We start from the raw sequence: 17,908 nt of genomic DNA, 5'->3' as shown, positions 1-17,908 counted from the left end.
CCAGACCATACGTGGGTTTTTAGATAAATATCAGACTGAAAACAGGTTCCCACACAGTGAGTTAATGGACAGTCGAGTGGGCCGGTGCTGTGAAGTTTCCGTTCGGCGAAAAGCTGAACTCAAGCAAAGTGTCCCCTCATGATGCTCCCCGTAATTAGAAACAAACACACACACACACACACACACACACGGCAGCGGTGACAGGAAGGAGCGTACAGGACGTTCAATCACCAGACAAAACGGCACGGAAGAGTCTTGGCTCGAAAGGACTGCGAGATTTCACGCAGCGCTCCGAAATGTTCACAAACTGTACTGCAGAAGATCAGAGACGGGTTTCTGCTGCTGCTGCAGAATAACTAACTGCTCCTGGGCACGATTTACGGCTCCCGTGATTAATTCCGCATAATTGACTGCAATGTTTAAAGATCGGCCAAAGTTATATATTTTCCTAGTGACAGAAGAAGAGAAACCCCTCCCCCTCCCCCTCTCATAGGGTTCTCAAGGCTCGTTCTGATTGGTCGGAATTTTCTCCATCAGTAGCTCGGATACGCATTGGGACGCTTTTTCGCGCCACGTGCGGTTCCTACCCAAACACAATTGTACACAATGTCTTCGGATTCTGGAGCATGAAATTTGACCTTCACTTGAACTACGGGCCCAGAACCCGCTCCAGCATGACGACGCCCCTGTGCACAAATCCAGCTCCATGAAGATCTGCTTTAACGTGGGTTGGAGTGGAAGATCTCCCGCTATAGAGCTCTGACCTCAAAGTGTCTTCCAAAAAATACAGAGGAGACCTGATTTTTCCATCCAAATGAGGTTCTTCTTCAAACGGCTTCCACACGGTTGTATAGGTGGAGGATCATCCTGCTACAGAACTACTAATACACCCCAGGCATCCTCACCCTGTCCATCAGAATCTCACACAGGTCTCCAAAAGCGCACTCTGGAATCTAGTGGAACATCTTCCCAGAACAGAAGTATCTAATGCATCGAGTTCAGGTTTAATAAGGAAAAGAACAACTATGGAAGGAGTGTCTAAAATCGGTGCTTTGTATTGTTGCATAGACGAAAAGCAGAATGAATCATTTCATGAAAACAGTAGATGTACTTTTATCTTAAGTTAGTCTTAATGTTAGTCATCATCTCTGGCTCTCAGGAGGTCTAAAACATGGGAGTATTGAGAAAAAGACACACTGTTTACTAGACAGAGAACAGCAGGGAGGCTTTCTGGGGGAAGAGGAATGTCGAGCGACGTGCCGAGGCTCTGATACGATACGGACAGATCGCTTCTAAACCGCCCACTCGGTCTGCACGCTAACACTATTAGCCTTTAGCCCCGGGCTGTCCGAAACGCACAGTTTCCAGCTCACCTCGCTTTTCTCACACACACACACACACACACACACACACACACACACACACACAAAGACCGTTTGCCTCTGACTAACCGCATTCTTCATGACTCACCTTGTGATGAGAACGGTAGGCGGATCACATGACCGTATATTCCACACCCAGACGAGCGCCAGTGAAAAGCACGAGAAAGGAGGAAGTGAGCGTTTTTTTTTCTTTTCTTTTTTTTTTTCTTCCGAAGCGCGATTACTGAGCAGGGAAATAAAACAAGGGATGAATTCCACTCTTGCCTCTCGCTAAAAGTCGTGAACGTATTGCTAGGGAATTTGTTTTCAGAGTTTTCACACGATTTAAAAAGGGATGGACTGAGTGTAGAATTCAGGGTTGTGATGTTAAAGAACTAGCAGAAACAAAATCATTCGGTTCCTATGGAAACACTCCCGAAAACACTTTGGGTCGGTCACCATCATCTTTAAAAAAAATCGATACGTTTTTCTGATTTTATGACATAACGATGGGAACACGTTACAGAGGCAGATCTGATCTCGGCCAATCCATGACCTCCGAACATTAACATCTGCTTTCACACATTGAATCACTTGCCTTTGAATATAACCAAATTACAACAACAACAAAAAGGTTAAAAATGTAAAAGTAACAAAAAGGCAAAAGGTTCAGCCGGGGCAACTAATAAAAAAGTAAAAAAAAAAAAAAAAAAAAAAAAAAAGAAGACTAACAGTTGCGAGGGCTCTGCCTACCAAACCCGAGAGCACAGAACTAACTGGAAGTTCAAGTAGGAGCAGAACGAGCGGTGTGTCCTCGAGTGACCCGACATGTCACACAGGCTTCTTTTAAACGTTATTACACTTCGCGGGTTGCAAACGAAAGGCAGAATTCTGGTAAATTTCTGGAAACTTCCCACGGAAAATTATGGGGGGAATTTTGGAAATATTCCAAGTTGGAAAGTTAGCAGGAATTTAGGGGAATTTATATAAATTGCATACAAACATTTCCTCTGGTTATAAGCTGCATACACACACAACATGCATACAAACATGACATTTATGACTTACACACGGCACAAGGACGTTTTAAACATTAATGTATGTAATATTTCCGTAACTCGCGTGAATAATCGCCAAGATGGACATTCTGAAATTGTTTTGTTATTGATTCAATGAACGATGTTTCTGTTATTTAGGGATGAACGGTGCGTGTAGGGGGTGTGGCCTCAGTCACCTCGGTGATTGATGAATATCCAGTATAGAAATTCAATCGCATGAAATCTGGTTGTTTTTAATCAAAATTATCCTGCAAGATCCCCCCCCCCTCCCCCTCCCCCCGACTACAATAAAGTTCCCTGTTATAGGCTCAGCTGCAATTTTGTAAATTCCCAGTTTGTTTCCATTAATTCCCATGGAAAGTTTCCAGTCTTGAAAAATCCTGTAATTTTCCAACCCAGTTTGATTATGCAATCAAGATGATTTGGGATTAAAAAAAAATCTAATCAGCTCGCCAAAGTCCAGATCAGTACCAAAGTCAAGAACCGTAACTTTGCTGAATAATTGCGATTTGTAGCACATTATATGAAGGTTTAGTGCTCTAAATATCCGTATCAGTACCTGAGAATAAACCCGAACACGACTGGCCTACTCAAGAAGAGGGTTTTTTTTTTTTAAATACTGCACTGTTTGTGTTGAGATTCATTCAGCTTCAAGGCTGTTAGTATTCAGGTACTGATGAAGGTGAGGTGAGGAGGCCTGGGGGTGCAGTCAGCATGAAACATTCTAATATAAACCATAATATGGACCGTCTGCTGCAATGGCTTGGGACCACAGGTTGCATTTAAGCGCCGATCACTTTTCCAATGATGGAACTGTAATGAATGGACATTTGGTGCCACCCAGATGAGGAAGTGTTTTCATCAAGGTTTCTTCTTCTTCGTGCCATCTTAAGGAGTTTATAAGGGATAAACATACTTTTATAACCACATCGTCTCTAAAAAGCTGCTTTGAGACAATCACCATTGTTACTCTCCAGTGTTACAAGTGATCTACAAATTCAATTTATTGCATTGTTCAAATGGGGTTGAGGGTCAGCAGGAGACCTTCCACTCTTCCAACCCATGTGTCACAGATCTTCATGGAGCTGGAGCTTTGTGCACAGGGACATCGTCATGCTGGAGCAGGTTTGGGTCTCCTGGTTCAAGTGAAGGGAAAATTTCATGCTCCTCGTCATCTTAACAGTTTGGGGAAAGAACCACGTATGGCTGGAAAAGTCAAAGTGCCCCAATTCTTTCGTCCACATCGTGTAAATCGAAAGAGTGTTAATAAACCGCTGGCCAAAATCCGGCTTAGAAAAAGGAAAAAAAAAATGCTGCTTAGATAAAGACCATTTGGGATTTTTTTCGCACTGAAATGCTGTTAGTTCTCATTATATATCCAACACGTGACCAAAGAAACCCATAACCAAGATTTTCCACTGTGTTCCTTTCGGTGTAAACAGGTTTAATGGCACAGTCTGTGATTTCTGGTGGAAATCAGCTGAAACCAGACGTTTTGGAAAAATAAAAAGCTGCACCTTTTTGACACGACCTGACTTGGTTATCGCTCAGGTTTGTCCTCTGAGCAAAAGGTGTCATGACTCGGAAGAATAAAAAGTGCTGACCGCAGCTTTAAGGCAAAAAGATAAAAAAACACTGCATGGATAATGCAAGAACAGCAGCACTTAATACTTTCAAAGGGATTTGTGCCTGCGAGGGTTTTCAGACACGAACATCGTAAATGAAGAAAAGGAAATCTGGGAGTGAGACGAGTGAAATCATAAATCCCAAGTCCAACCATCGTTTTTGCACATGATGATTAAAAACTCCGGTATATAATTATTGGTGCATTTTATATATATATATATATATATATATATATATATATATATATATATATATATATATATATATATATATATATACATACATACACACACACACACACACACACACACACACACACACACACACACACACTTTACATGACCTGATCTATATAATTTAATAAAAAATGACTGGTAAGTACTGCTGCTGCTAACGATTATTTACATGATCATCTGTTGAACCGATTATTCCAACGATTAATCGAGTAATCGGATATGTACTTTTAAAATTATTATTATTGAAGCGTAATACTAAATATACAAGAGAAAATAAGACTGTCTCTTACAATGAACAAGTAATTTGTTTCCTTTTTAGACATTTTTTTTGCTGAAATTGCACAAGAACAAAAAACCCATTTTCTGTAAAAACCCATTTAGTGAATTCTATTGCCATATTACATCAAAATGTACCGTAATTTCCGGACTATTAAGCGCACCCATATATAAGCCCCACCCACTGAATTTGACAAAGATTTTTATTTTAAAAAATCTTTGCACCTGTCTATAAGCCACACAGTGTCTACACTGATACCAATGAACTTTACACAGGCTTTAATGAAAGACAGTGTCTGTTACACGGTGTAATGGGTGAAATATGTTGTGGCTCCTTTAAGAGCAGAGCGGCCTTTTTCGGAATAGCCTGCAGCCGCATTTTTCCGCTATTACTGCATGTGTGCAAGACCGAGGAATATGTCCTTATTATTTTCTGATGCTCATTTCAAAATTTCTTTGACTTACCCATAACGCTGTTGCCAAGATAAATAAAAAAGGCACGAGTTTTGGAAACCTGTCTGTGCTTATATGATTTCTGTTGCAACTATCCCATGCTATCCCATGACCCAGACTCAACGCGTTACAACGGCTTGTATCTAAACAGTAGCCTACCAAGAAAGTTATAGTTCACTGTCTTCCTCCTTCCTTTCACAATTATTTCTCTCGGGAGTTTATCTTTTGGCATCAACGTGCGTTTAAAAATCACCACTGGTGGAAGTTTTTTCTCCCGATGCCGTGCAGCTCAGAACACAGGTGAGGTGCGTTTTTTTCGTTTCCGTTCGGAAATTTCATTGGTCTAATGTTATGGGGTTCAGTTTTTTGGCTTGAAGTTTGTGAAAACGGGAAAAATCCAAGAAAAATTTATAAATTAGCCGCTTCGTTGTTTAAGCCGCGGGGTTCAAAACGTTGGAAAAAAGTAGCGGCTTATAGTCCGAAAAATACGGTTCATATATATATATATATAAATATAAACATTGAAAATCATTAATACAAAATTAATTTCAGGTTATTTTTTTTTTTCTTTTTATAAAACGCACTACATTTTTTTACGTTTTAGTTTGAAATGATCCCAAACTTCGGAAACTTTGTCTCTTTCTTTGATCTGAATCCTATGGAAGCCCATTTCCACCACATAAAAAAAAAAAGCCTAATTCCTAATTTGCCTAATTCAGACTTTTTGTGGGCCTGAAGTTTGGAGCTGTTGGTGTATGCACTAGGCTCCTCTGCTTCATCAGTCCAGAGCTGATTGTTAGACAGAGTTCTCTTCAGGGATCGGAGAGTTTGATACCATGCGATTCTACAGATTGTCTGTGGAAAAACGCGATGCAGTGTGACGGGAGATGCTTGTGGTTTAATTCTGATTAGTTTGGTTTATGCTCCTGATTTGAAAGCCATAAAACCCCAGAGAGAAACTGTACATCCCTGTACAGACTGTGAAGAAAACACACCAAACAAAACCAGCCTGCTGCGTGACCTGATGTTCTGACGGAACAGGTTCGATCATTGGAGCAGGCGCAGGAGCGGGCAGGATGCTACGTGTCTGCTGTTTACCACACGGAGTCATGTTTGTGATGAATCGACTTGCTGAATCACAGCCATGTACAGAACCACAGATGACTCATGACTCGGAAGAATCAACACAGGATGACTCATGATGTCATGATCAGACTCTACTTCACAGAAATGACAAAAATGCGAACTAGAATTTACTCATAATATACACCAAAAAAAAAAAAAAAACTTTACTGCCCTACCTGAAGTAACTCAAATCAACCCTCGGATGCTTCTATGAGATTTTTCCACCGAGGTTCTTCCTGCGTTCTCAATCGTAGACCGAAACTGCCTGCGCTGACATCGTCTGCTCGCAGGGACACACAAGATGCTGCTTGGATTGAAAAGAGGGTTTTTGTCGTATAAAGCCGGTGCACGCGCTTGCGAATTTGGCCACGATTCGGTCGCCTGAGACACGTTTGGAAAATCTTAAAAGATTCCTTTAAACCGGTGCTAAAACCTGTAGTCATTGATCACTGGTTTGATGTTCACCGACAGACAGCTGATAAAAAAAAAAAAAACGATTGCAGTATCTATTACGCTGCAGCTCATAAAAATCGCCAACGCAGTCCTAAGACGGTGATAAATACGTATTAATAATTCTTTTAGCATGCAGTCGGACAGCAATCACACGGAAAATAGTTCCGGGTCGATCCTTCATTGGGAGACCAGTGATTGGGAGTTGGAAAAGAAAATATACTATATGGAGAGACTTCTATTTAATGTTTTGGAATAAATGGAGAAACGTATTGAGTTATGGAGGGAGACAGACCTGAACTTTTGTGACGTTTTTTTTTTTTCATCGTTTTTGTTTGCTGCTAGCTACCAGAGCACGGGTCTGGTGTTGATTGATGACGCGAAACTTCGGACGGGGTTTATTTTGGACCGACGTTACGACAAGTGAGATCCTACAGTGTGATCATGTTCTTACAGTCCAACAATCAATCACAAAGGACAGCTGTGATTTCAGGGGGTTGAACACCTATGGGTTCTTTTTCCTTTCTTTAAAAAAAGAAGTCTTTCCGTTCAGCTTGCGTCAAAATAATAATTACTGCTATAAAACCGAATCCAACTCTTTTGTCTTTTCCTCTGACGAACAAATCCGCCATCACGTGGGTCTGTAATCCTTCCTAAATACATGAGCGTGCAGTTACGTGCCGATTAAAAAAGCTGCGCGTGTATTAACCCAAGAGCGTAAGATTGTTATGTGCTTTTTAAACATCCCATTCCACATTTAGGTCCCGTTTGCTGTTTCAGTAGCGTCCACTCTTCTGGGAAGATGTTCCACCAGATTTGGTGGAGATTTGTACAAGACTCGTTCGGTAGATGAGAAAAGTTCATTCATGTGGAATAGAGTTGAGATCAGAACTCTATAGCAGGAGATCTTCCACTCAAACACATGTAAAGCAGATCTTCATGGAGCTGGTCTCCTAGTTGAACTATACAACTGTGTGCCTCCGTCTTTGTGGGAACGAAGTTTGGAGAAGAACCAGGTGAGGCTGGGAAAGTCAGCTGTCCAATTTCTTTTGGTTAAAGAAAGTAGATTTGGCAGATCCTTGTTCAGTGACTAACAATCATCTCATGTATGCACTGAGCAGGTATGGGGGTAAGAGGAACGTAGCTTGGAGGTGCTTTGAAGTCGGACCATTCGGACCATCATGTACATATTTCGCTTTGTAGATAGAGTGAGGAAAATAAGAAATAAAGAAATAAAAATAATCCAGTCTGAATAGAGCTACAGCCTAATCTGTGGGTGTAGATATTAAAAAGGGGAACAAGGCTCTTGTGGTGTCTGTGATCGGGTCGAACAAGCCGAGAGCAGCTGATCTACAGGAAAAGTTTTCCATGTGCAGCATAGGAGAATGAAAAGGGGAAAAATGTTTTTAAAAAAAAAAAAAAAAAAATGAAGAAAAAAAACCAAAATCTCCGAGGTGTTGCTCTGGAGTGGTGATGAGAGACGGGATGATTTTTTTTTTTTTCTGGAGGAAAAATTTCCCACATAATCAGACTGACTCTGCATAAACACGGGGTCCTACAGAAGGACGCGGAATGTCCGGGACGGTTCGTACACGCTTTTGACGCTCTGCCGTTTGAATTAAACTTGAAGACTTTATATCAATAAGCCGAAACATGATCGCTGCTGTATGAGTTCCGGGTGAGTGTTCAGGCTGAAAGAGACAATTTATCCTTTAGCGATTTTTTTTTTTAATGATTTCGGCTTTTACGATCACTACAGACGCGCTGGATAGAGAAGAGGCCGGAAAACACGCTGAGATGTTTAACACTCCACTCTCGGGAAAGTTCCTACATTGTGTGTGTGTGTGTGTGTGTGACATCACCCTGACACACAAATAAACAAACAAAAAAACAAAAGTCTGAATAAACTAGCAGAGGCGTTTCCTAGCGGCTGTTTTAAACCAGCAGAGACTCTCTGGAATAAGCGTTGACCTTTGACCTCGGCATAAATCATTACAAACTCTTGTGGAATGCTTGCCGAAGGAGGAAGTGGCTTGAGCTAGCGTGAGCATGAAGAGCAAAAGAAAAAAAAAAAAAAAAGACAAACCAGGAAATCTGGTTCTGTGAGCCGGCCAAGCCCGTGTACAAACACGTACAAAAAAAGAAGAAAAAAATAAAAAGAAAGACAGAGAGGTAAAAGAAGAAAATATTCATATATATATATATATATATATATATATATATATATATATATATATATATATATATATATATATAAATATAAATAATGTGGGGGGTTGTTTTGGCCTTCCAGAGGACGAAACGAACGTTCTCCCACACGTAGGAAGAGGGAGGTGGGTCATTTGCTTGAAAGCTAAGGCATGAATAATAAATGGTGGAGATAGCGCTGACTTGGCCCTGGGGAAGCTCGGGAGTGTCGGAGGCCGGATCCTGAGATCGACAATGAAGAGGAGTTTAAGGATTTTTCCTTTTAGTTTGACGCAACACACAGAGTGTAGCGCATGTTCTCGCACGCGCACACACACACACACACACAGAAGGAAAGGCATGCTGAAAACATTAAAGTCACAGCCGTGGAAAAAAACATGCCCTGGTCATTATCAGGTAGGAGGCATGGGCCAGGAGGAGAGCGGCATGTGCGCTTTGCTCCTCTGGGTCGAAATCTTTTTCCATCGTCTGGGCCGCTTGCGTCAGTCTGACTCGTGTGCACGGATCGGACAAAGATAGGGTTTGATCAAAGAGCGGTGCGTCTCGGTGGAAAGGGTCAGGCGCTATTCACGGCCCGGGGGTCGAAACCGACAAACACGCTGAAAAGTTCACTCGACTCGCATTTTGTCACACACACACACACACACACACACACACACACACACACACACACACACCCCGCCCGCTATATTACACACTAATAAAAACCCCAAATCCGTTTAGTATTAGGATTCATAAAGCCAGAAGGATCGGAGTACAGGATGAGGACAAGTTGTCATGTCACGTCAAGCTGGGAGCGGTTTCCAAAACCTTCATCTGCTGCCACAACAAACACACCACCCCATCTCCCCACCCCCGGCTTACTCTCACACACACACACACACACACACACACACACACACACACCCTCTCTCACCAGGAGGCTGCCTGGCCAGGGTATTTTAGCTTTCCTTGCTAACAATGACTTTTTTTGGGAAAAAAAAAAACACTCCTATACAGAGAAATCTGTTAAAAACAACAAAAAAAACCCCAAACAAACAAACAAACGTTTCTGAAAAATGTGTATGGAAAAAATAAACAACAACAACAAAAAAAAAAGTGCTGATCCGGTCTATAAACAAACCTGGGTACAACTGTAAAGGAAAAGGTTATTTATAATCATGAGAAAGCTTCGTTTGTTCATGAGAAACAAAAACATCGTTTGGGAGGGAAGGAAAATAAAAAAAAGAAAAAGAAGAAGTTAAGACACGTTACCTTTTTACAGCTCCTGAATAATGTGCAATTTTTTCCAAAAGGGCATCCAGTGTCTGAAAATCCAGCAAATCATTGGACTTGGAATGCATCTTGTAATCCATTTATAGGTTCCTGTCTCCAGAAAACAAAACCGAAAGGAACAAAAAGAAAGAAAGAAAGAAAGAAAGAAAGAAAAAAAAGAAAAGGCTGAAAACTTTAAATGGACTGCTCTAATCCCAAAAACATGAGCACAGCTAGCTTTCAAATCTCCAGTTCAGAAAAATGTGTCCCGAGATCCAGTGTGCCGAACACATGTTAAATCCACAGGAAGTCCCCAATAATCCTGAGTAGTGAAGATTTTAAGTCCTGAGAAGAGAAGTCCCGAAAAGACAGAGCTCCGGTTCGCCTTAATGAGAGAGAAAGAGAGAAAGAGACAGAGAGAAGGCGCGAATGAGATAGAGAGAGAGAGAGAGAGAGAGAGAGAGGTAAGAAGAGGCCCGAGGCCGGCTAGCTGCGTTAGCTCTGTGCGCCGGTCTTCTCTCTTCCCCCTCCCCCTCTTAGGAGGACAACGGCCCAGTCGCCACAGGCACTTTCCCCCATTGTGTCCCGCCGCCGAAAGCCCCGCTCATTTGACACCCGGAGAGACAGATAGACGGATAAACCGAGACGGGCGCAGAGACGAAGAGAGAGACGCCTAGGAATCGAAGGGAAAAAATCTGAATCCGAGCTCTCTCGTCTTTTCTCCTCTCTCCTGAAACAGCAGCGTGCTCTTACTCAACGGTGAAAATGGCTCTGCCGCTTCCTCATTCAGAATAGTCTCTGCCCCCACACACACACACACACACACACACACACACACACACCTCCCTCTCTGCTCGCTCTCTCTCTCTCCCTCTCTCACACACACACTCTTTCTTACTCGTCCGTTCGCTCGCTCGCTCAACCCCCTCCCTTCTTCCCCTCCCATCAATAGCTCGAGGTCTCTCCACCCTCCCACCCTTCCTGCCTCTCTCTCTCTCTCTCTCTCTCTCTCTCTCTCTCTCTCTCTCTCTCTCTCTCTCTCCCAAACCACTCTTTCTCTCACACACACCTTCATCTCCCCACCCCTGCTTCCCTACCATTCAATCCTCCCTTCCCCCTGCCCAATTCCTCTCTAGCTTCAGCTTAAACCAAAGTGAAGTCTCCCTTTTCTGCGCTCCAAACACACACACACACACACACACACACACACACACACACACACACACACACACACACACACACACACGTCTAGACCATGATGACGGCACAAAAGAGGAAGCTTTCAACAATTATAAAAGTCGTTTAGCGTGTGCGTGTGATACAGCGGGTCAGGGAAAGGTGGAGCTTATTTCATTTCTCTTCTCGTCTTCTGGGAAAAAACCCACAAAAAAAAAACAAAAAAACCACAAACGAACTCTAAAAGTCTCAGTGTATTCGTTAGTAAACGCCATTTCCGTTTCCTGTTATGTCAGACGGCACGGAGGGAACCCCGACTCGCAGTCGGAGCGAGGCTGAATTATAGATGGATGGATGTGTGTGACGACAGAAAGAGAGAGAGAGAGAGAAGTTATTCTCCCAGAAGGCATCGCTTTCCTCCCTCCTCTAATCAAGCTGCCATCTGTCTACACAAACGTTTCGCACATCATCGTGACACGGCCCTTCGCTCTTCACACGCCGCTCTTTCTGTGTTTTATGAGAAGAAGGAAGTCGGCCGAGCCCTACGACCCCTGGTGTGAGAGGAAAGAAGAGAACCTCAACGCCACACCGCACCGGACCACAACACACCACGCTACGCTGCATTAATGTCCCACGTCCAGTGAACATATTGGTGTAATTAGTGATGGAGGCGTGAGAACGAGGGCGTGCCAAACCCAACAAGTGGGACCTCTAGGGAAAGAGGGGTGTGATCAGCCACGTTTGTGTACACACCTCGCTACAAGTAAACCAACATGAGCACCAAAACAATCACTGAGTCTGGTGATTGGGTTTTCTCGGTTCTGATTAGTAAGAAAGCCTCGATTAACGTTCCAGAGTTTATAGTAACACGTTTGTTTTGACGATAGTTGCTTATATACGGATGGTCTCAGAGTTACGATGCTTCGAATTGTAACAAAAATATTCTACGTTTCGCATGGCAAGCAAACAGAGCAGCTCCGCCCTCGAACCGGCTCTCGCCCACGTGCCCTCTTCCACGTACAAGGTAGTATCAAAGACTTTCAAGACTGGTTTTGTAACATGGCAACAGATGGCAGCACAAGGCTGCACGCACAGTCGCAAGGAGCACCGACCTTCGTAAAAGTCAGTGAGCAAAAAGACGTGTACATCGGGAGCTGCGTCACCGAGCCCTCCTCACACGCGAGTTTCTTGCCTTGAACAACACAATCTCACTTCCGCACCCACACTACTAGCCAGATTTTCTTTCGCGGACTTCGCCATGAAGATCCAGCTCGAAGGTAACGGTTTGGAGACCATGTTTGAGGAAGACATCCAGGACACGTTCCAGAAGTGGCAGGAACACTGGAAGCGCTGTTTCGCTGTGCAAGGGGACTATTTCGAAGGTGACCGTGTGTAAACATAGATAAATAAAGTAGTTTCTTGTAAACAGAGCTCTTCTCTGAACTTTTTGATACCACTTTATACGGTATTGTAAATTGCTCCGTTTCATTACATTATGTAATTTGTTATTCCAATTACATTACAGTATACTACCCATACTGATCACCATTCTTCAAGACTACTGGCTAGGCTGGGCCATGCCTCAACTTTTGTTTTCTCTCTCATATTTTTAAGTTTTGGGAACGCATCTCCATTGTAAGTCCTGTACTACCGACACTGGGGGGAGGGGGGCGGGGGGTTCCCCCTCAGAAACGGGACAATTCCTACCATTTACCTAATTTTTTGGGCATTTCTAAATTACAGTGTGGGAACACTACTGAGAGACTGCCTGTTTATAGAAGCTAAAATAACAAGCTGTTATCATAAGCGCTAAGAGGAACGGATTTGTCTAGCGGACGTTCCTTAGCTTTAAGTGTGACTATAAACAGCTGAAAACTGTGTTATTCAGTAACAACCTTTAACACAAAATCTACGGTAAATGTAGTATGGAATTAAAGGAAAATTCTTTTCAGACATAGTTTAAATATTTTAAAAAATAATGTTTTAACAATGAACACCCTATTGTTGATTTATTTATTTATTTTTACTAAAATTAATACTTTCAATGCGATTCCTAATCTAATACTGTGAAACATCGCTGGTTATAACCTACAATAAAATATGTGGGGGGCAAAGTATTGGGACACCTGAGCATAAGACTGGTTTGTGTATTTTGAAAATCTTTGCTGCCAATTTGCTGATATGATAATCTCCAGAATTAAAGAATTTGTGAGAGATTTATTCAGCCACAAAGGTGTTAGTAAAGTCAGGTACTGATGTAGGTGAGGTGAGGAGACCTGGGGGTGCGGTCAACGTTCCCATTCATCTCAAAAGGTGTTCAAAAGCTTTGTGCACAGGGGTATTGTCATGCTGGAACAGGTTTGGGTCTCTTTGTTCCAATGCATTATACAAAAAACACATATGGCTGAAAAAGGCAGGTGTCCTAATACTTTTGTCAATAAAGTGTAACACATTTTCCTCTGTAATATCGCAAACCACTGCGATTTCTTTGGGGGGGAAATTCTGAAATTTCTGTGAGATCGTTAGTGTGACTGCAACTGGTGTCAAGCGACTTATTATAAACGCCAACATGAACAGAATAATAGCTTGGACATGAATCTGTTGTATGAGTATGTTGTATGTATAGATGTGCTGAAATAAATAAATAAATAAATAAATACTCCAAGGCAAATGAACATCTGCGTTTGTAGTGTCGCTCGTCCGTGACAGAGACGTTGTTATATACGGACGTCTCGCTTGCTTGTCATGGAAAAGCGCCCACCCCATCGCGAGGGGGGAAAACCCAAATCTAATTCTGTTGAACGGATAATCTCGTGTGCTCCCGTTTACTGGAAGGATCACGACAGACACACAGAGAGAGAGAGAGAGAGAACCAACCAGTGATGGAGTAAACAATGCTGAGAAATAAACATTGCTCAATAAAAGACATATCAGATAAATAAAAAAAGGGGGGCGGTTACATTGGGGGGAAAATAATCAGATTTTAATTGAAATTGGAAGCAATCTGATTTCTTGCCTCTGTGAACATTTATTCGAACCATAATCTAATTGCTACACGCGTTCACACGTAATGAGCTATTACCACTCAGTCGGACAATAAGCGGTGGGTGTCTTGTCCCTGTGGTTTTGGCTGTGGTGTGTGTGTGTGTGTGTGTGTGTGTGTGTTATAACTGAGGAGGATGGGAGAATTATACCCAGGCTGGGGTTACATACACCCAACACCACCAGATACAGATCTCGAGGAACAGATGTGAGAGAGAAATGCGCTTTTACATCCTTCATATTTCCTCTTCCAGAAAAAAAAACCCCCAATGAGCCCCAACCACAACTTACACCACCCCCAACACACACAACCTCTAATACACTACTTTACAAAACAGTTTACACAAACATTAAACATCACAATGATTAGGGTTATAGGAAAAAAAAAAGAGAGAAGAGCTTCATTCCCATATTTAATGATTATAGATAATGGAAAATAATTATTACTACATGGGCAATTGAATATTTCATATTTTCAAAATTTCTCTTTGTAATTAAGTCAAACAGATTATCCCTTAATTAATTAATATATAGAATTTTGTTCTATAAAAGAAGAAGCTTTATAATAAAAAATTAAGAGTGAATGAACAAGAAATATTTTTTGCTATTCGTTACTAATTACTCTTTTTTTATTTGTATTTTATTCTGTATAGAATAGCCAAATGATTCTGCCGAGTCAAATCTTTTTTGATCATTTTCAGCCAAAAAAATATCACATTTTAATACCGTACACAGATGGATGAAGCATACGTATATGTCCCATGGGCAGAAAAAATAGGGTTTAACTTATTTATTAATAATAATAAGAAAAAAAAATCAGATGTCTAAAATATTTATTTTTAAACAAATAAAAAAAAATTACAAACAAAAAAAATTATCCAAAAAGACTAATTTGCTCAATATGCTCCCGCAAAGTGTCCGGATTCCAGATTGTAAAAAATTATTTCCTACTTGTATGTAAATATTGGGATATCAACATGAATAAATAATTAAACCGCACGATTGTCGTATTGCCTTCGCGATACAAACCCATAAACGCTGTTCTCTGTAGCTGCGCAAACTTAATTACTTTACCACATCTGGGCAAATGCTCCTGCTAGACTAGGGTGGGGTGAGGACTGTGACCTATGACCTTTGACCTCAAACCCAACCCACCAGCCAATAAAACCGGGACTGCGACCATTTTCGTTCGCTCCGCCTCGGAAAACAAAAAGCTCCAATGTCCTTGAGCTCAGGAGGTACAGTGTATCCGATTTCGCGTGTGATCACGACCTTTTGTGAGGCTTGCGCCCACACGCAGTCACACGGTCCAGGGTGCAATAAGGCAGAGTCCACGTGCCATATCCATCTTCCCCCAGGACAATACAACAGCTGCCGGAGTGACAAAGAGGCAGCCGGATTCAGAGAAAATACAAGATTCAAGCGCGCGCAGGCGCGCACACACACACTAGAGCTACCAATTGGGGTGGATTTGAGTGTGTGTGTAGTCACAGAGGAGTAGATGTGGGATAAGATGGAGTGGGGGTTGGGTTGTAGCAGGAACACGTCGTGGGCAGAAAGACATGAAAGGAAAAAAGTGCATCCGAGGAAGCGCCGTCAGACTTCTGAGGTCATTAATCATGTGAGCAGCCAGAACTAACAAAAACCTGGCTGAAGAAGGGTGAGCACGCACACACACACACACACACACACACACACAGACACCAGGAGCATGTAATGATGAGATAAATAAGTAACCCAAAAATTACAGCAGGGAAAAAAAAAACAATCACTCAAAGCCTTTTCATCTGTTTCATACACCAAAATCCTGCTGTAATGAAGAGCACAGAAAAAAAACTCTTCTCTCCTTCCATCTGTTCAGGACACAAACCCACCCAGCCTCCACACACACACCACCCATCTGTCGTTCGAAGGCGTGCATCCAGGGATGACACAGCAGTCACGCACCGGCACAGCGGAGCACCAGCAGTCACCCTCAGCGTCCCCTGCTGTTTAGTCTCCGGGGTGTGTTACAGCCAGCCAGCTCGCTGCACATCCCTCAGAAATACAGCAACCAATCACATCATCACAACACACACGGTCTTAATTAATCCTGATGCTCACACTACTGGTAAAAACTGAGAGGAATGTTGTCCAATGTGTGTCCGATACAAGATTCTACCTGCTCTACAGTTCCAGGTGTTCTTTGTTGTATTTTTCGTTTCATGATGCACCAAATTCTGTTTGAGAAAGTCATGAGAAAGTATTTCCAGTTATCCCACACCTAAACATAAGATTGGGGTGTGTGTGGTGTTTTTTGTTTTTTTTAACATCCCACATTTAGTCCTCAGTTCCTGTTAGAACAACCTCCACTCTTCTGGGAAGATGTTCTTCTATATGTTTTGGGGGGATTTGTGCTGATTCAGCCGAGTAGTGATGTAAGTGATGTGAAGAGGTCTGGGGTGCAGTCAGCGTTCCCATTCTTCATGTTCAATAGGGTTGAGGGGGGTTGTGTGTGTGTCCCAATACTTTTGCTAACACAGTGCACAATATAATATAATACTAATAACATACTAACACAATGATAACACCGTGTACGCACTGCACCATCACACCACCCGGGACATTTCTAACACGCAAAACCTTCACCCTTCACAAAGTGGGTGTGGCCTGAAGGTCCGTATGCACTGCGGTAACCATTACGTGACCTTGGTTCACCACGTAGGAGACTTGATTCGGACACGATTACATGGTCATGCTGTGATGTCAACACTACTAGGAGAGTTTCTCTACGTTCCCTAACGCCAGTCATTTGCCTGTCGACCTGAAACGACACGTCCACGCTGACACGAATGAGCTCTTTATCCAAACACTCAGATGCCTTCAAAAGGGAAAATACACTGCGGTTATACTGGTTGTCTGACTTGTGGAAAAGCGAGCATTCGAAACATGAAATCCTTCTATCCATATCGTCAAAGAGGTGGAAGTGATCCTGTTAGTCAAGAGAATGGAGGAAAATTACGTCAATTTCGTCCCAGCCTGCGAGCCGAACGAGTGTTTACTGTAAAGGGGTAGAGTCTAGGAAGGGTTCGCCATTTACTATCGCTGAAATCAAACTTGGGCTGAGTATTATGTTTGCACAATGTCTATCTATAGAGAGAAAGAGAAAAAGAAAGACAGACAGACCTCTCCTTACGTTTATCTATACACAAACACAAATATGCTTATTCTGCTAAAAGTGGTGATTCACACTAAAACGGCAGGAAATGCTCACGTCCCTGTACTGCGCATGTTGAGGAAAGGCACCGCCAAGCGACAAAAAGAAAACGAGTCATCGTTTTTCTAAAGCCGCCGTTTCCACGGCCCACATTGTGACGTGTAAAAACTGTCTTTAAATGTGGATGGATGGAAACACGTGCATCTCTTCCTTTGAGATCTCAGACCCCGAATAGATAAGAGATATTGTTTACCGACATTAGTACGATCCATTAACATGCACATCTGGAGACTGATCCCATCTGAATAGGGCCTTTTACATCACAGTAGGAAAGCATGTAGTAAAGGAGTTATAAAATAACAGAACAGAAATGCAGCAGGAGGGTTTGGGATTTTTCAGCATCACAAGCTGCTGCAGTCTTGTACAAGGCACTGAACTCTTCTGACC

At 42.4% G+C, this 17,908-nt stretch overlaps 1 protein-coding gene across 7 annotated transcripts in view; it reads right to left on the bottom strand.

Annotated features, from left to right (window-relative positions):
* Positions 1-17,908, bottom strand: part of brd4 (bromodomain containing 4) — a 51,781-nt gene that overhangs the window by 26,707 nt on the left and 7,166 nt on the right. For 5 of the 7 annotated variants that reach the window (XM_046834617.1, XM_046834622.1, XM_046834621.1 and 2 more), the window contains exon 3: positions 10,048-10,158. The exons of 1 other annotated variant lie outside the window; for it this stretch is intronic. In XM_046834617.1, the coding sequence (XP_046690573.1) occupies positions 10,048-10,148 (101 nt within the window). In that variant the 5' untranslated portion in view covers positions 10,149-10,158. Of the gene's footprint in view, positions 1-10,047; positions 10,862-17,908 lie in introns of those variants that run through there. One more of the 7 variants, XM_046834618.1, reaches the window with a different exon arrangement.

This window comes from Silurus meridionalis, chromosome 22, assembly GCF_014805685.1.
Source record: "Silurus meridionalis isolate SWU-2019-XX chromosome 22, ASM1480568v1, whole genome shotgun sequence".
Classification (NCBI taxonomy): domain Eukaryota; kingdom Metazoa; phylum Chordata; class Actinopteri; order Siluriformes; family Siluridae; genus Silurus; species Silurus meridionalis.
The sequence above is the reverse complement of the archived record's forward strand: the minus strand, read 5'-3'. Positions and strand labels throughout refer to the sequence as shown.